We start from the raw sequence: 19,347 nt of genomic DNA, 5'->3' as shown, positions 1-19,347 counted from the left end.
AATCCAATTTAGACTTGTCCATGTACTTGCGATCCTTTACGCTCAAAGGTCACGATAGCCTTGATGAGTGGCGATTACTCAAGAGAACACAACACTGCTGACCTGCAGTGTTGTGTCTTTCGGGTTGTACTTCCATTTTTGCCTGACATGCATTGACATTTGACAACGAGTTCTTCTTACTTTCTCTCTTTTTTAAAAGGCCTTTGGTAACTTTGTCAAATTGCAAATACATTACAACATTGGCTAGAATCCAAGGAAAATTAAATTGATAAGTTCCTAGCAATGAAAGAAAAACAGAATTATAATCAATTTGAAGTTTTTGTTTTTCGCTATGACATATTTTGTGGTGTAGAACTCAGTAAGGTAAATGAAAAAGGTGATGAATAAGAATAATGAGCGAAAACTAAAATAATTATAAATTTCAAGTTTTGGCTTGATTTACAATCTCTTCAAGTGAATTATCTTTAAGTAAAGGAATTTATGGTTCAAAAATTCTTGTATACTCTGGTGTAACTTATGCGTTGAAGTGATTAACCATCAAATTTGGATCATTTAGTCCTAGACTGAGACAATCTCGATATGTAAATACACCTACCTCCAATGTTTACAGTTAAACTTACAAAAATTTGGTTCCATTTTTATGGTTTCCTACAACTGAAAACGAAGAACACGCAAAGAGACTACCAATTAATTATTATAATTTATTTCATAAACTGTATACGGATTACGGAGGGAAAGAGTCAGAATACTCAGAAAGCTATGCAACAGGTTTAATTTAATTGCAGAAACGGTACTTACACTACCACTACTACGAGTACTCCGTCAGTCGGTGCCCCTCACGTGCAACAGTGAGTGCGACTTCTCTTCACTTATCTCCCTTAATTAAATTTTAGAAAGTTTTAACAAAGCACTCATGTACGGTTCATTTTAATTAAATTTTAAAAAGTTTTAACAAAGTACTTCTGTTTTGTTTACTTTAATGAAAAATGATAATTTTACTTTGAAAAATCATTCTTGATACTGTTTACTTACAACATATTTTTGTTTTTTTATTAAATTTCAAAATTTTCAAACATTTTTCATTAGTTTTTCTTAAATTTTAATTTAATTTAGTTTAATTAAGTTTAGTTTAATCTGCAGACAAACGTAAACCCGCCCACTCCGCCACGCTCCCAGACGCAACAAAGTATATCATAAAAAATTTCAACCCCACAAAAGCTTAAATCCAAAACAACACAAAAAACACAGAGCAAAATTTGCAGCAATGGGGGACCTTTACGAATATGATCGGTATTACAAAAATGCCACTTGTTCTTCTTCTTCTTCTCAACCTGCTCAGCCGCATTCGGCCTCCGACGACATGTCGCTTTTTCTGCAGCAGATTTTGGTGCGCTCGTCTAGTTCTTTGGCCTCCGTTGTGGCCCAGCCCGGGAAGGCCCCGCAGTTTTTGTTTTCGCCCTCGCCGTCCGTTGGTGCTCTTCTGCCTGGTAATCTCGAGCATCCGTGCCACTCTGGTTTCTTCGGGGACGAGATCACGGCCATTGATTCTTCCGCCGCGTTTGTGTCCGCCGGTAATCCCAATGTGTCGTCGTCTTCGTTGGGGGCGAGTGAGAACGAGGCCGACGAGTATGACTGTGAAAGCGAGGTACTTTGCTCTTCTGAGAGTTGGAATTTTGTAAAGTTCTGATTTTTTAATATATATTTTTAGTAAGGTGTGTTTGGTTGCTGAGAAAATGTAGGGAAAGTGCAAGAAAATAAGAGTATTTAAAATTAATGGACTTTCATGCCTTACTTGGTTAGTTGAAGTTTTTGATCCCTTAGAGTTGATACTATTTTCTTTGTGGTCCGTTTGGTTGGTAAGAAAATGAAGGAAAGGAAAAGGACGGTGTTTTGATTGAAACAGTAAGCTGTAATTAAGAAGATAAAAAAACAAGATTTTGGATATTTTTAATTTCCCATTTTTTTCTTTTGTTAGCGTGAGTTAATGTGAATCTTTTAAGTTGAATAATATGTTGAGGAATTGTAAATTTAGGAGGGTCTTGAAGCGTTTGTGGAAGCGAAGTCAGGTGGGGGACGGAGTTCTTCAAAGAGAAGCAGAGCTGCAGAAGTTCATAATTTGTCTGAAAAGGTTGGTTTATAATCTGAAAGCCTCTTACTTGAATTAATATGCAAATTTCTGGTATCTGTTTTGTTTTTTTCCGTGACAAAATCGTGTTCTTTGGTGATTTTTGATGCCATTCCGTTTGTTTGGGCAGAGGAGGAGGAGTAGGATCAACGAGAAAATGAAGGCATTGCAAAATCTCATCCCAAATTCTAACAAGGCAAGCTAGACACACCAAGATGCTTGATTTTTGTTCTCTTGTGTGTGAGTCGTTTTGATTATTGGGTTGACGGTTCATCTTGTTAATGTGGGCAGACGGACAAAGCTTCTATGCTTGATGAAGCCATTGAGTACCTCAAGCAGCTTCAGCTTCAAGTTCAGGTATTAGCTTTCGTTCTTGCTCTTAGTTTCCGGTGAAGCTTCAAGTGCTCTTCATAGTTGTCTCGTGTCTCATGTTAATTCTAGTATCCCTTATGTTGAGTCCACACATTGCATTCCCCATTCAATGAAATGCCAAGGTAAGACCTTTGTTGCTGGTTTTATCATGAAATTGAGAAAGAGATAGGAAAACTCAAATATGATTTGCATGATTCAACCATGTGCATGCACCTAGGGGGATAAGGAGGATCCTATACTGGAGCAAAGAGCCAAAGAGAGTCAGGTTGTCGCACAACTTCTTGCTGCTCTGCTTTCCAAAATGTTTCCCTATTAATTTTGGCGAGGAATAATTGAATTTGACCCTCTACGAGATAACAATTGGTAGATGTGATTCAATGACGTGGTCAGACTAAAATCAAAGTTTTAGCAGTCTCACTCTTATGATAAGTCTGTTCTCAGATAACATTTAAGATCTTTTATTCTTCTATGGTTAGCTTTTGTCAGCCTTGAACCCGATGAGGAGCCCTAATGTTGAATGAAATAGGTCAGCTTTTAGCTTTGCAACAGTGACTGCGGTTTGTGCACTGTTTGAAGAATCTTATGGTTCTGGTTGAAACTTGCCTAGCACTGATGAAAATCAAGAACTTGGTTTTGATTGATTTACTTTGTGATTTTTACTTCAGATGTTATCAATGAGAAATGGTATGAGTCTACATTCTTTGTGCCTACCTGGAACGCTGCAACCTGTACAGCTCTCGCAAATGAGAATGGAGCTTGGTAAGGAAATTAGGCCTCTGCATTTGGACATGACAAATTTGTTCAATTTATCCAACCAATGCACCGCTGCAAACGAGTCATATGTACCAGACATGTCAAATGTAGTTAATTCAGAGACGTCGTTTGGGTTGGAACCGTCAATTCAGACTCACTTGAGACCCTTTCAACTGCCAGCCTCATCTCAGGTAAATTATCGCTGTGTAAATAATGCATACTGAACTAAGCAAACGATATTAACCTTTTTACATTATTTTCCATATGAAGGAAATCTGCAGGGAGGACCTTTTGCAGCACCAACAAATTAATGTAAATCGTTCGGAGATGAATCTTTCAGGTGGGTCGATGATCCTACAGTTGCCCTTTCAAATAACTCGAACAGTATGCACACAGGATCCTAGTGTTGGTCTAACATGTATTTTGTTTGTTTGAAAATTTTGAATTGGGAGGCACAGCCACTGATTCACTTCCCTTTAATGCACGAGTATCAGATCCGAAGGGTACGTTTGATACACGCATCATAGGAAGGGACAGGCAGGAAGGCGGTCTCCTGAATACTATAGAACAATACTTTCACATTGATAAGTAAGTACATTTGATCAATATGATGTTGTATCCGTTCTTCACATGGTTATGTGCACCGTACGTTCACTATGTAATTTGCATTTACTATGCGCACAGGAAGAAGGGTCTCGAACGATGCCATCAAAACTGAAAGAAGGCACAGGTGATGCACGTTAAGCTCGGCTACCCTAACACATTTTGGATTTGGTGTAGCCACAACTTGTAACAGCTTATGTAATTCTCCAAAATTTCTCAGAGCCTCAGTTGCATGCTCGAATTATGCGTATGCCTCATAGCAGACCTGCGATTCGTAAGAGTTTTCTCTTCAATGCTTTTGGCAAGGCTTTTGATACGTAATTGGTAGGAATAGTAAGGTGGGGATGAGACACATGTAAACTCTATCTATCCCTTCTTTCTATGGTTCCTTTTATTTGGAAATTATGCTCCTCGTCACATTATAAATCATCTGTCATGTCTAAGATTGCACGCCCTCTGTTCATTATATATGAACTATATGAAATTCGTGTTCATAACCATGGAAGAAAATATCGATAATATCGGCGATATATCGCCAATATTATCGGTTTTTCCCCAAACCGATATTTTAAGTGGTATCCAAGGGGTTTTCGTTAAAATATCGCGATATTATCGATAATATCGCGATATTTTAGAAATATCGTGATATTTTTTTAACGGTGCAATCGGAGAAGAACGCCGGAGATGGTGTGCCTATTCCTGAGCCGATTTCGTCCCAAAAACCTTGCAAAAACACGATTTTGAACTTCAATTTCACATATAAGGTTCAAATTTCACGCATGCAAGAGGTAATCAACATAGGGTTTAGTCGGATCTCACCTGAAAACTTGGGTGTGCCTGGGTGTGGGTGCGATCGGGGAAGCCGAGCTTCCTCTGCGCGTCGCCGTGCTTCCCAGAGACGGAGGAGAGGAAGGGAGAGTTCAGGAAGGTGGTGGAGATGCTGCGCTGGCATCGGGGTGGACGGATTTGGGTGTGCCTGGGTGTGGGTGCGATCGGGGAAGCCGAGCTTCCTCTGCGCGTCGCCGTGCTTCCCAGAGACGAAGGAGAGGGAGGGAGAGTTCAAGAGGATGGTGGAGATGCTGCGCTGGCATCGTGGTGGACGGATTTGGGTGTGCCTGGGTGTGGGTGCGATCGGGGAAATGGAGTGAGAGAACGAGAGTTCGAGAGAGAGATAGAGTTGAGAACTCTGAGAGAGTGAGGGGTCCGAGAGGGACTCGGGAAAAGAGAGAGAGATAGGGTGAGGGTTAGTGGGCTGCCACGTGGCAGCATGACAGAGAGTGAGAATCAAGATGGAGGGTCCATATTAGATTAGGATAAATGACTCAATTGCACAATTTATATAATTTCAGAAAAAGAGTGAAAATATAAATTAATCTGGGAGTCTAGATTAGATTAGGATAAAGGACTCAATTTCAGGGAAAAAGTGAATATATATAATTTCAGGGAAATAGTAGAAGTTGTATTTATTGGTTAGGCATATGGAGATGCAAAAAATTGTTTTTCTAATGATTCTAATCAATTTCAAGAAAAATAATGAATTTATAAGGGTAAGATGAGTCTATAAAAGTGATATAATGAGTCTATAAGAGTGTCGGTCAGTTAGACAATTTAGATTTTTTTAATCATTTTTGCCAATTGGCTTGTTATCGCCTTGTTTAGATTTTGCATCACCATGTTTTATATTAGGATTATTTTTTTATCAAATTGGATTATTATTCATTAATATTATGTTTTATTATCAAATTGGATTATTATTCATTAATATTAGGTTTTTTTTTATTATCAAATTGGATTATTATTCATTAAATTGGATTATTATCAAATTGGATTATTCATTAAATTGGATTATTATCAAATTGGATTATTATTCATCACCATGTTTTATATTAGGATTATTTTTTTATGAAATTGGATTATTATTCATTAAATTGGATTATTATGAAATTGGATTATTATTCATTAAATTGGATTATTCATTAAATTGGATAACTACTCTTCACAATACACTCACTCTACACATAGAGATGATGAAGATAGTGAAAATTTTGAACCTCATAGGAACTCTATGTGGTACTAAGTCACTTATGTATCTTACCATGCAATGTATAAAGTGTAAAATATTGTACTAATTCATTATATATAAATGATTATGGTGTGTTTAGACTTCTTTCATTAATTACTACATATTTTCTACACTCACAATGTTTGTCAGCTCGCTATATAATCAACTTGATAATGTTAAATCCATCATGCAATGCATTTCTTTCCAATTTTTTATGATAAACTAATAGATAATTGACTAAATAAACATCCTACAAAGTTTCAATAAAAATTTCCAAGTTTTTCTTACAATTTCCGTGGTTTCCATGTAATTTTTATCGATATCGATATTTTACCGATATTTCCATCGATATTTCCGTGTTTTCGGACTACCGATATTTCCGATATTACCGATATTTTCTTCCTTGTTCATAACATCAAGCTTTGTAGTGTTTTGTTTCATTGCTTTGGCATTACTTTATAATATTTGATTTCTGTAGAGATCTCAGGATCTTCGAGCTTTCTGAGTAGAGGTGTTACAAATTACCGATTTTTTTTTTTTATCGATTGTTAAAAAATTTGCTAAAACCTGTGGATCACTGAGAAATTTCAGGTTTTAGCTTGAAATGAACAACTCTTTCCATATTTCTTATATTTTTCTTTCTTGGTCTGTTTACCAGCAAATGGGATGGAATAAACGTTGAACAACAAAACTGGAATTTCCAACAATTGACTTGGATTTCTCCACAGGTGACTGAAAAAATTTCATACAAGTCAAGGGTCAAGAAAGTTTTAAGAACTAAGTTTCGGATACAATACGTTAACAAGACTCGAAATCAACACGAATATAATATTATATTAACAAGTTGATAGCTTTAATTCATTTTTTATGAATAGTGTGTAAGTTATTGCATTATATTGCTATTATTTTTGTACTAACTTGCATGTTATCGACGAATGAGTTGACATGAACACGACACATATAAATAGGTATTACTACAGGTTGCCACCCAATTTGTACGTTGTGTTTTGTCTTCAACTTCGAAGGAAAGTTCAATGCTGAAGGTAGTCAAGGGTATTACTTTCACCAAGTTCATCTTCATTTTGTTTCTCCTTTTTCTGGTATAAAGATTCAACTCAGCTGGACTATGGGAATTATTCTCAGGAGGTGGAAAAAGAAAAGGAAGAAATAAAACTATTTAAGGGCATTAAGTAGATTCTTATCTTGACTTGTTAATCTGGAGCAGATTCATTGAAACCAACCAATCTATTTATTATGTTACTAGCTAGGAAAAACAAAAAACAAATACATCTATATATATATATATTTTTTTTTTATCATTATTAAAAGCAATATTTTATACTAATTTATACTAAAGAGAGAGGGGGCTGTTTGAACCCGTAGTAGATTGAAGAAGAAGACTTTACGCACTACAGCAATCCACCACTTGCGTATTTATGTATTATATTGTTTGGGATAAACATAACAATATTTATGTCTGTCAGCGTTCCTAAGAAATGGAAGGGAAGGATGGCAGAAATCTATAGACAATAGTACTTTGTCACTAGTATTATTTAGAGAAAGGCTTGGCTATTCAAGATTGAGGAGTTCCTCCTCAATTCACTTAGTGACCGATTTATAGGTTTATGATAGGAACCGTTCATATTATAAATCACTATATAAATATTATATTTACAAAAAAGAATCAGTTAAAACTAAGGTTGGTTTGTCAATCAATTGTAGAAAATAAATAGACGGTTCATAATTATTTTACCAAATCTGTCATTCTCTTTTTACAATTGGAATACCGAACGATCTCACATTTAATTAATTTTCTTCAAATATGATCTCTACAAAGCAATTACCATATAAACAGTTCTAATCATAAGCGCAAAATTTGAAGGAATCGGCTACAAAATGCATTCAAGAGGAACTTATTCCCAATCATTAAAGAACCAAGTTAATTCCTTATTTAATTAATACCAACTCAATTATATCGTAATATACTGAACTAGAACAATTGTACCAATTTTAAAATGAGATAGTATGTGAATCACTAGGCGATTACACACTGTCTGCAGTAGATTTTCCCTACACTACTTGATACTCAAGAAATTATATATAACAAATTTACAGGGAGATCAAAGCATTTTACTTTCGTAAAAATGGAGATGGCTAGTCTTACACAAGTTTCTCTTGGAAATGTTTTTTGAGAAATCATTTATATTTGTAAGTGCCTTTTCTAGAAACGTAACAAAAATTGAGGTGATTTGAAAATTTTATATTTGAACCATTCTCGAAGGCTTGACTTTCGGTCAAATACACGTTTCCAATTTCAATCCAAAAAGTTTAAGAAATACATATCATTTCCGATTTAGGAATCGTAATTTTGGAATTTCATAAACTCATACTAGATTCAATATTTTTGAAATCTGATTATTTGAGAATTTCAAAACTATGAGGCCTTGTTAGGTGGGCCAGATGAAACAGGTTGTGATCAATTAAAATGAATTTGAGTCTAATCCGTTGTTTGTTATGTCAAATATGAGATAGACATGATGGATTATGAGTCCACAATAGAGTAAGTTATCCAACATATTTTTATACATGGGTTACAAGTACTGTCTTACAAGTCATTGCCAATCCAATTATATCCCTGAGATCCAGTCATTTAGCACACCAAACGAACCCTAAGAGTTCTATGACTTCATCTATACAAATATATATAAAATAAATAAAAATAAATAAAAAAGTTCTATCGAAAAGCCACTCACAAAACAACCTTTTAACCAAGAACATTTAATGAATTTTTATTAATTATAAGGACAAAAAACAACAAAAAAAGGCCCATAAAACAGAACAAAACATTTAATGGATTTTTTGTCCAAGAGATTGAGCGATGGAGCGAAGTCAGTCATGAATTTTTATTTTTATTTTTTTGTCAAACGATAAATTTTATTATATTAAATATTAATTTAATCACTAACAAAATTTAATTTCACGTCGTCAAGAGCTCAATTCTTTTTTATTATTACAGAAAAAGGTTACTTGCGTTAGAAAATTATTTATTATAGGTTTGCTTTCGATGTGCGTTTGGTACGTGGGACGGGACGGGACGGAACGGGACGAGGCGTTCCGTCCCGCGTTTGGTGCGCCAAAAATGGGTGGAACGGGCTGTTCCAAGGGACAGATTTTGGGTGTTTTTGCGTTCCACCTCCCCCCTGGAACGGGTTTGTTCCACGTCTGTGGAACACAATGTTTTACCATTTTAAGACAAATATACCTAGGGGTGGAAAAAATTCCCAAAATTCCCAAACCAAACCAAAAAAATACCGATCCCAAACCAAAAATGTCCCAAACCGATGTTCCCAAAATTTCGGTATTCCCATACCGAAAAAATACCGAAAGTTCGGTATGGGAATTGGGATTGCCTTTCAATATTTCGGTATTCCCATACCGAACCGAAAATTTAATTATTATATATATTATTTTTTTAATTATAATTAGAATTAATTTGAACCGTTTGATTTTTCAAAATAATCTATGCCGTCCATCTATTCCTTGTTAGGCTTTCAGGTTTCACTTTCAGCTTTGTTTGTTTGTCCCCGTCAAGGCTTCCAGGTTTCATTTCTCAGTCTCTCTCTCTCAGTCTCAGGCTCTCAGCTCAGTCTCACTCAAATCCAACTCTGGCCAGCCATTGACCGACCCACCACCACACGCGGATCATCCCTCGCCGTCTCTCCCTTCCTTCACGATACAGAGTCACAGCCACCACCGGTCTGAGGTCTCTCTCTCACGATTCTCTCTATCATGACTCTCTCTCGCGATTCTCTCTCTCAGGAGTCTCCGACTCTCTCACGCGATTCTATCTCTTAGATTCAGAGTCTCAGACACAGGTAAATAAATATGGGAATTAATTTAGGGTTTGTGAAATTTAATTTACGAATTCTAGGTTAGGGTTTGTAATTTTAGGGTTCGTTTGGTTTCACAAATCAGATTCTATTTAATTGATCTAATGGTTCAGTAGGCTATGGTTTAATACTCTGTTTTAATAGGCTGTGGTTGAATTGAATACTCTGTTTGGTTTCACAGATCCGATTCTGATTTAATAGGTTGTGGTTTAATACTCTCTCAGATTCCGATTTAATACTCCCTCATATTCTGGTTTAATAGCATATGTGGAGGTTATTCTCTTCTTGTTTGTGTGGTGAGCAATGCATGCTCGACAAGATTCTTCAATTTTTGAAGGGTAAAATGCATAGTTGAAGGGTAAATTGGCGAGGACCACAAGCATTGGTCTAGTTCTTTTCTGGATCCATCCATGATTGGATCCACATAAATGGTGATTATAGTAATTAGTATTAATTACTAAACTATTTTTTGGTTGCAAGATGTGGTGATTTATATAGGATAAACATGGAAAAACCAATTAGGATATGAGGGAATTTTTTATTAGAGTAAAACCGCTAAAACTAGTACATCTGAGTCATTTGTATTAAAAAGTTAGCTCTTCGGACCTGTTTCTTGGACAAAGATTCTTGATGATTCTGGTTGATATTGTAATTTAAAGGTTCTGTACCTACGGTTTGGTTATTCAGTGTAAGTTAAGACTTGTTTTGCATTGTATTTATTTTGGAGTACTGATAAAAGTCATATGCTTCGGAGTTCTTGACATCGGAGTTGTTTCCATGTACCCTTTGAGTTAATGATTTTGGTTAAAACAATAGTTGTTTGTGATTTCCTAATCTAGTTACTAATGATTTCCTTCAGGATGTAACTGCAACAAAAGGAAATGAGTTTGAGGACTACTTTCTGAAACGTGAACTACTGATGGGAATATATGAGAAGGGATTTGAAGGACCATCTCCTATTCAACTTTTGAGTTTGTTACTTTATTTAGTTTAAAACCTTGGCTTGTAACTAATTTTTTTTGCTTTTGGATTTGTTACTTAATTTATTTTTATTGCATGCATGTGTAGTAGAAATTGAATAGGTAGATCACATATGTTATTGTGCACAGATTTGTGCACAGATTCAGATTGGTAGATTCAGATAGGCAGATTGCACAGATTTGTGCAAAGATTCAAATTTTAGTCTAACAACAGATTGGGCTGCAGATTGGCAGTCTGCCCAAAAGCCCAAATTTTCAATATAAAATGTTGAATTTTAGCCCAAAAGCATAATATGTCAAATTTAGTCCAAAAGCCCAAAACCATTTCGGGATTCCCGATTTGTCCCGAAATCCCGAAACTATTTTGAGATTCCCGAAAATTGGGATTCCCGAAAATTTGGTTTGGGATCGGTATTGAAATTGGGATTCCCGAAAATTTCGGTTTGGGAATCGGGACAAGGGTTTCGGTATGGGATCCCATACCGAACCACCCCTAAATATACCCCATGTCTTTTTCAAAAATTACACCTTCGTTCCGTCCCGTCCCGTCTCGTCCCGTTCCGTCCCGTCCCGTCTGCGTACCAAACGCACCCTTAATTTATGGGGTTTGATGGCGTAGTCTTCGTGAAAGTGCAGGCAGTCGGAACCGAAGCCCCTTGAATTCTGTGTCCCTGAAGACTCTCAGCATCTGTCATCTTTTCAAGTGCATGTCCTTATTCCCCATCAAAACCATGATTGTGGGTTCTGATGATCATAAAATCTAAGGGCACGTTTACTAATCTGTAATCAGATTGATGGGAATTGAATTGAAGAAGAATCTGATTGAGGAGGAATTGGATTGAGAAGGAAACAAAATTAGATTCATGTTAAAGTTATTTACTATACTAGCTAGAATCGGAGTAAAAATGATATTGATTTCATATAACTTGTTTACTAGTTCACTGGAATCGAAATTAAAACTAACTTGATTACTAAACTACCTTGTATAACATAATTTTTTTCATGCTAGTTAATGAAATTTAATTTTATATCATATTAATAAATTTCATCACGTAAGATTTTGTGTTAATAAAAACTAAAAGTATAGTTATTTAATAAAAAATAAAAATATTATACCATCATTACCCCTCCCAAGTATATATGGTTCGTCTATGAAGCTGTTTAACAAAACCAGCGACAAGTCAGCTACACACCCCTTGTCTCTCCTCTGTCTCTCCTCTGTCTCTCCTCTGTCTCCTGCGTTTCGATGAATTGTACGAGAAAACGCCTTCTTCCTCGTTTATAGCGGTCTCTCTCTCCTCTCTCTAGCTTCTCTCTGTAGACATATATACATACATATATATCTTACCAGAAGCAGAAGCAAGAACTAACCAATATACTAATGGAAGCGAATTCGAACGGCCCGATTGATTCGGGTCGGGTCATTGCGCCCCCCACCAATCCAATGGTCACCCCCCTGCTCACGGATCTCTACCAGTTCACCATGGCCTACGCTTACTGGAAAGCCGGCAAGCACAACGAACAAGCTGTGTCAGTCTTCTCTCTCTCTCTCTCTCTGCTTTCCCACTCCGTTTGTTTCCCGGGAAAATTCTAAACTTTCCCGGCAACCAAACAGAGCTTTACATTTATTTCCGTTACAGGTTTGATTTGTATTTCCGGAAGAACCCCTTCGGCGGCGAATACACAATCTTTGCCGGTTTGGAAGAATGCATCAGATTCATTGCCAATTTCAAATTGACTGAGGATGATATCGGCTTCGTCCGCGAATCATTGTCTTCTTCGTGCGAGGTAAATCACTTCTGAAACTTTCACTGTAAATTTTACTGCATTCTGTAGTTTGAAATTGTGATTTGCATGTGTATCAAAAGCTCGAATAATCGAAATGCAATGGTGAACTGTAGGATGGATTCTATGACTATCTTAGAGGAGTTGATTGTTCAGGAGTTAAAGTGTATGGCATTCCTGAGGGTACAGTTGTTTTTCCAAAGGTTCCCCTGATTCGAGTTGAAGGGCCAATTGCGGTGAGAACCGTTAATCTAGTTTTGTTTTCGGCTTTCTTTAAACTGTTGTGGTTAATTGTTGTTGTTGTCAGTCCTTCTAGTCGTTTTGCTGTGTGTTTTGTTTTACGTTTGTTTTATTGTTGCAGGTGGTTCAATTGCTCGAAACTCCGTTTTTGAATCTTGTTAATTATGCATCTTTAGTTGCTACGAATGCTGCAAGGCATCGTTTTGTTGCTGGAGAATCAAAGAACCTACTTGAGTTTGGGCTTCGACGGGCTCAGGTATCTGGAACATGCTTGGGCTGTGACAAGTTCAGGTTTTTCACATTTTGGATTTGTTTTTCCCAAGTTCTGTGGTCGGATTATCTTAGTAAAAAAATGTCTTCGTTTTGATATATAGGGACCTGATGGGGGAATAGGGGCATCAAGGTACTGTTACCTGGGAGGATTTCATGCAACAAGGTAATGCCTATTGAAAACTCAGCTGCTGGCATATTAGTATTGTGATTTTTGTTTTTTAACAATACTTTTGGATTATGTTTTGCGTTTTCTAAAGCATTTTACTTCTCTATATATGTCATATAATCATATTCACACATTTCTGATATTGGACAACTGGAAGAATCTCATTTCATTTGACTTAAAATCAGCGGCCTTTTGTCGTTCTGAGTAAAGATCTGGAATAACTTGTTTTTATCTCTATGTTATATTTGGCAGTAATGTTGCAGCTGGGAAGTTATTCGGGATACCACTTCGTGGAACCCATTCTCATGCTTTTGTCAGCTCATTTATGGTACGCAACTCTTTTATCCTTTTTGGGAATTTAGAAAGTACAACTTCAATTGCATAAAGACTTGGGATCTATTCTGCATAACCCCTAATAGGTTGTAGAAAACATTTTAGTTCATATCTACAATTATATCATCAGAGGTAAACTAGAAACTAGTAAGTCTATTACCTATTAAAATACCACTATATTTATATTATAAGGTAGGTTTTTCAATGTTTGAGACCCATTTCTTGTATTTAGCATGACGTTAGTTGAACGCTAAAGCTATACTGTTTATTCATTAATTCTGAGATAAAATTTCACGGCCGTAATGTTATTGATTTTCATCTGATAAGGGAAATTACAAACGTGATATCTCATGAATCCTTTGTAAATTACAAACGTGATAAGGGAAATTACTAGATTAAGTTTAGTGTCTATTCTTGTTCCATGACATTGAAACACTAAGTGCTATGGGCATTATATTGTGTTCATCATGATTTGCGTGCCCTTGCATGTGAAGCTACTGTTTCTAATTTATTTAATCATTTACAGAGCCCTGACGAGATTATTGATAAATCACTTCATAGCAGTGATGGCCAGAGTACTTGTGAGGATTTTGTTAGCCTGGTTCAGACTTGGTTAAGCAAGATTCAGGTGTTTGATTTTGTTCTTCAGATAAAATTCATATGCTTTTTTTTTATTTCTATGCTTTTTAATTGTGTGTTCTTTCCATTCTACTTAAGTTATAAAAATTTGTGCATGATGGCGTATATGTTCATAGCCATTGAACTTTAGTTGGACTACTAAACCCTTTCAGTTTCATCAAATATGTGTCTGTGGGTGTACGCGATCTGTCGTACTTTCACAAAGTTTTGCATATTCATATCCCCTTCTGCCTTCATCAGCTGTTTTACACATTTAATCTCGAATTTTTGTTTTGATATCATAATAGGATCTAAGATCAGTTCACTCAGACCTTGACAACGCTTACCCGTGTTCTTTGCAGTGGTCAAAATCATTAAATGGAACTTTTGGCGAGACCAATCAAAGTGAGCTAGCAGCATTCACATCATATGCATTGGCATTCCCTAGTAACTTTCTAGCTCTTGTAGACACATATGATGTAAGTAAACATTATGCAGCTTACTTCATAATGTTTAATGATGTGGTTTCGGCCCACTTATACTTTATTGTCTCTTTATATAAAGTGATTCTTTAGCAACATGCCTTTCATTTATTTATCAGGTTATGAGGAGTGGAATCCCTAACTATTGTGCCGTTGCTTTAGCACTCAATGATTTAGGGTATGTTCGAAAAAATTTCGTGCACCATTTTTAATCATTTTTATCCACTTGATGATTTTAGTATTGTGCAATCTGGAATGGATTTACAAAACTAGGTATCCTCTATTGGTTTCCAATGGCAAAACTATGGCAACACCAATAAGGTTGATAATGATGACTATGGTTTATAATGTAGGCTCAAAAGCAGTTCGTATGGTAATGCATTTCGTTTTATGGGGTTGAAGCCAATATTAGTGCTCAAACTTTAAGGTTGTAGGCATTTGACCTCTTAATCATGAAGCCTCTGTTTTTTTTTTTTTTGGGGGGGGGGGGGCTGTTTTGGTTGCTTTATTGAATAAAGGTTCCCTTTTAGAAGTGAGCGAAAGACATAGGCCGGTTTACACCACTGTTGCAGGCTTATGTTGATGTTGCTTCATAAAAAAGGTCGCCATTTTGCAGGTTACTTTTTAAATAAAATATGGCACACTGAAAAATTTCTCCAGAAAGTTGCCTCTACTCTAGGAACTATTACATTAACCTTGTCCTTGGAATTTTTTTTTACCATTGCGACATCCATATTAATTTGTGCAATGTGCAGGCAGCTTCACGACCCTTGACTTAATTAGTTTGGTATCTTTAGGCATTCAACGAAGTACATTTGTAGCTCTCTTGATGAGTTCGATGATGCTATGTCCAGGTACAAAGCAGCCGGAATTAGGTTGGATTCAGGTGACCTAGCATATTTGTCATGCGAGGCTCGGAAGATTTTCTGCACCATTGAGAAAGAATTTGGAGTACCTTGGTTTGGAAAGACCAATATTACAGCTAGTAATGATCTGAACGAGGAAACTTTGGATGCTTTAAACAAACAGGTAATGATTCTGAAGTTATGGGGCTTTAAATAAATTATGATGTGGCTTAAGAACTGTACAGAGGCATTTGAGTGCTGGTTTTATTTAGTGTTGATATGTCTACCCTTAAGTTGTTTATCTTTTAATACAGCGATTTAGAACCATAGGACTAAATACATTTTGTTGGAACCTAATTTCTTAATTAGATTAATCTATTTCTTTTGTAGGGTCATGAGGTTGACTCATTTGGAATTGGAACCTATGTAGTTACTTGCTATGCTCAAGCTGCTTTAGGGTGCGTTTTCAAGCTTGTTGAGATAAATAATCAGCCTCGAATAAAACTTTCTGAAGATGTTACAAAGGTTTGATCATACTTCTAACAAATTTCCTGTACCACTCTCGTTTAGATTCTAATGTTTTTCAATCCTCATTTTAGGTCTCCATTCCTTGTAAAAAGCGGAGTTACAGACTGTATGGGAAAGAAGGTTATCCCCTGGTAGATATAATGACAGGGGAAAATGAACCACCTCCAAAGGTACCTTGTCAACTTGGTCTATGCATCCATTACACACATATATTCTCAAATTGTTTAGTAAATGTTATCCTTATCATTCATATATCAGAGTGCAAACGGAAACATTTTTCATAATTTGGGTTAGCTATTCCAAAGAGCTTGCAAGCTAGGAGCAAGGTTCTAAAAGGTGCGAGGCGCTAGTCGACAGCATGTAGGGGCCTAGCGTCTAGACGTCTTTTTTAAAATTTTAATTAAATTTATTAATAACATAAATAAATTTCTACTTATAATTACAAAAATGCATAATTGTATAGGGATACTTAAATTCATAATATTCCAAATAGAATGACATATAAATTATAATGTACTAGGATACATTAAAAACATTGGGAACAAGCATATAATTCGTGTTCATCCAAATATCCAACAAGTCTCATACAATTTATTGAAAAATAAAATTCAAAATGGAAGTTACCTATTTTCAGGACCTAGGCAGTCTACACGGGTGCCTAGGCAGGTCCAGGCTGGCTGCCTAGGCGCTCTTTCTTATTTTTTAAACGCCTAGGGATTAGTCGTGGCGGTGGCCAACTGCCTAGCGCCTAGGCGAGGCTTTTTGAACACTGGCTAGGAGTATATTTTTATTATCATGTCAATCTATGGATTTTAGTTACATCAGAGACTCGGAAAGCAAAGTGATGTACTGAAATTGTGGTGTCTCTTTTATTGTTGGAATAATAATGGAGTGCATGAAACTCATAATGTTACATGATAGTTGTCAAGATGGGCAGGATTTATTAATTTATTTTCCCAAGAGGTAGACAAACAAAGCGTAAAAAACTAAATGATGAAGCTTAACTCTGCACTTATGTGAGTTCCACACCCACAAATAGGAGCGTCGGTGGCTCAAAGTCCCTAATCCGAAGTGAAACACACACACAGATATAAATGGAAGAGAGTAATATTTCAGAACATCTAATGAGACGTATTTAATTCTTCGTATCCCTAAGGCTTATAAGTTGAGTGTATATCTTTGGCTTGCGTCTTTGGATTCTATACAAGTAAAGAGTTCACTCCATGTGATGATCACTAGAATGATAAATCAGAAATGTCTCTGAATTATATTTCAACATGCAGGTGGGAGAAAGAATTCTATGTCGTCACCCTTTTAATGAATCAAAGAGAGCATATGTGGTGCCACAGCGCGTTGAAGAACTTATGAAATGTTTCTGGCCTGGCAGCCCAGGTAGACTTTCAGGATATTTGATAACATTTGGAAATAGAACATCATCCGAACATATAGTTTTGAGCACACTACCGTCCCTTTTTTGTTTTCGTAATATTGGTGAATGTAATGTCTAACCCCGGATTTCTGTTCATTGAAGGTGGAGTAAGAGAAGATCTGCCACCATTAAAGGACATTAGGGAGCGCTGCATTACACAACTCAAGAAAATGCGTCCCGACCACATGAGGAGACTAAACCCAACGCCGTACAAGGTATGAATGAACTGAATCAACTGGTACTGATGCATCTTTTTTGAAATTATTCTCATTTTTCAGTGACTGCACTTTTAACTGTAACTATTTTTACGCTGAGCAGGTTAGTGTGAGTGCGGAATTGTACGACTTCATTCATTTCTTGTGGCTCAACGAAGCACCTGTTGGGGAGTTGCAGTGAGTTTGTGTTAGCAAAAGGTATACATGAAGTGGTATACGTTTTTAAGCGCAAGTGACGATTGAAGTAGTTCCCTTAACTAGTCAAAAGCATGTACAACACTGTCGGAATACATAATTTAGCTCAGTTGTGGAACGGTAATTTACTATTTTACTTGTTAATGGAATAATTGTTGCTTCCTTACCTGCATGTTGTTTTTCGACAATGCGATGCATCATTCATTTTTAATAAGATTTTGGAATAAAAATTTTTGAAGAAGGAAAATTGCTGTTCGCACTGAGCCACATGATTGGAACGGACTTGAACTGTTTTTTCCCATCTCCATCACTGTGGCAGCAAAGCTGCAAAAATTCTATGGTGCCATTGAGTAGAAGATACTCCGGACTTTGGGCGACTCTAAAATATAGGGATGACAATTCTAACGGTTAAACATGATAACTGTGGATAACCGCTAGAATGGATTGGATTTGGGTATGAAAATTCGGGTATATTTTGCGTATGGAGAAAAACCGTGATTATTATTCGGTTATGATTTTGGATATGGTTATAGGGGTCTTCAGTTCATATCCATAACCAAATCCAAACCAAATAATATATATTATATATAATATTAAAGTATTAAAAATATATATATATATTTATTTATTTATTATTCACCGAATCCATTACCTTGAGAATACAAAAATTGATTGTGTAAGTTGCATTTTGTGGAAAAGTTAAAAAGTTTTAATATGAATCAAAATCTATGAGAATTCAATGGTACTTATGAATTATCAACATTTAGCTTTAATTTTTATGATTCACAAGATCTATTCATTAAATCATTTTATACATCAAATATTTAATGACGCAATTAATATTTACTAAATTATCATGCGTCAATTGAATGAATATATTTTTTTTTATTGACGAAGATGGATATAACTGTTAACCAATGGGGAATCAGTTATTCTGTGGGTATGGTTATGGATAATACCCGATGGTTAATTTGCGGTTATAGATATGGTTAGTTTTCGTGGTTATGTGAATGAATATAACATTTTCGTCCCCAAACCAAACAGTTGCCATTAAATATGAGAAACGCTCTCTCCCCTTTCCCTCCTAGAAACCCTAACCTGAAATTGCCATAGCCGCCGGCCCCTTGCTATTTGGCAGTTGCCCCGCTGGAATTTTTCAGATCTGAAAATCGTCCAATGTTTGTAGCTCCTCTGCTTTGCTTGACTTGTGGGTGTTGGTGACCCCCTTTGTCCTGTGTCACTTGATTTTGCACTATTTTTGTTATTGCCACTTGATTCTAGACCATCTTTGTTACTTTCACTTGATTCTGCTTTGATATATTCAATCACAATAAACAATTACATTTTGAATGACGTTGAGATTTTGTTTATTTATTTATTTATTTATTTATTTGGTGAAAATAGAGAAAGATTAGACAAGATTAGTTCTTGGTTAAAAAATGATATAGAGATT

At 36.1% G+C, this 19,347-nt stretch overlaps 2 protein-coding genes and 1 long non-coding RNA gene across 4 annotated transcripts; all 3 read left to right on the top strand.

Moving 5' to 3' along the window:
* Positions 1–1,158: 1,158 nt before the first annotated feature.
* LOC103401390 (transcription factor SPATULA) lies at positions 1,159–4,296 on the top strand. 2 transcript variants are annotated; one of them, XM_070814511.1, is made up of 9 exons: positions 1,159–1,645; positions 2,033–2,128; positions 2,256–2,321; positions 2,417–2,482; positions 3,163–3,441; positions 3,521–3,590; positions 3,709–3,838; positions 3,935–3,980; positions 4,074–4,296. In XM_070814511.1, the coding sequence occupies exons 1-8, from the start codon at positions 1,265–1,267 to the stop codon at positions 3,966–3,968; spliced, it is 1,122 nt and encodes a 373-aa protein (XP_070670612.1). In that variant the 5' UTR covers positions 1,159–1,264; the 3' UTR covers positions 3,969–3,980; positions 4,074–4,296. The 2 variants fall into 2 exon arrangements, with proteins under 2 accessions (XP_070670612.1, XP_028950943.2); XM_029095110.2 differs by having other exon boundaries at positions 1,160–1,645; positions 3,745–3,838; positions 3,935–4,296.
* A 5,171-nt stretch (positions 4,297–9,467) lies between these two features.
* On the top strand, positions 9,468–10,982 carry LOC114824859 (uncharacterized). The gene is made up of 2 exons (XR_003773285.2): positions 9,468–9,790; positions 10,665–10,982. It is a non-coding gene; the product is annotated as an uncharacterized lncRNA (long non-coding RNA).
* A 969-nt stretch (positions 10,983–11,951) lies between these two features.
* Positions 11,952–18,141, top strand: LOC103401389 (nicotinate phosphoribosyltransferase 2-like). Its single transcript, XM_008340105.4, has 15 exons — positions 11,952–12,315; positions 12,426–12,573; positions 12,687–12,806; positions 12,932–13,066; positions 13,185–13,246; positions 13,502–13,577; positions 14,109–14,210; positions 14,563–14,679; positions 14,802–14,860; positions 15,537–15,711; positions 15,918–16,052; positions 16,127–16,225; positions 17,339–17,447; positions 17,587–17,699; positions 17,803–18,141. Exons 1-15 carry the CDS (start codon positions 12,167–12,169, stop codon positions 17,878–17,880), a joined length of 1,677 nt encoding a protein of 558 aa, XP_008338327.4. The 5' UTR covers positions 11,952–12,166; the 3' UTR covers positions 17,881–18,141.
* The last annotated feature ends 1,206 nt before the right edge of the window (positions 18,142–19,347 follow it).

This window comes from Malus domestica, chromosome 15 (assembly GCF_042453785.1).
Source record: "Malus domestica chromosome 15, GDT2T_hap1".
Classification (NCBI taxonomy): Eukaryota; Viridiplantae; Streptophyta; class Magnoliopsida; order Rosales; family Rosaceae; genus Malus; species Malus domestica.
This window is presented reverse-complemented; position numbering and strand designations above follow the sequence as displayed.

Excerpts from the sequence above, each read along its gene's own strand:
- LOC103401390 (XM_070814511.1), top strand. The coding sequence starts at position 1,265 with ATGGGGGACCTTTACGAATATGATCGGTATTACAAAAATGCCACTTGT. Across the intron at positions 3,442-3,520 it reads AACTGCCAGCCTCATCTCAG|GAAATCTGCAGGGAGGACCT; the intron begins GTAAATTATCGC and ends TTCCATATGAAG. Across the intron at positions 3,839-3,934 it reads CAATACTTTCACATTGATAA|GAAGAAGGGTCTCGAACGAT; the intron begins GTAAGTACATTT and ends CTATGCGCACAG.
- LOC103401389 (XM_008340105.4), top strand. The coding sequence starts at position 12,167 with ATGGAAGCGAATTCGAACGGCCCGATTGATTCGGGTCGGGTCATTGCG. Across the intron at positions 14,680-14,801 it reads CTCTTGTAGACACATATGAT|GTTATGAGGAGTGGAATCCC; the intron begins GTAAGTAAACAT and ends TTTATTTATCAG. Across the intron at positions 17,700-17,802 it reads TAAACCCAACGCCGTACAAG|GTTAGTGTGAGTGCGGAATT; the intron begins GTATGAATGAAC and ends TACGCTGAGCAG.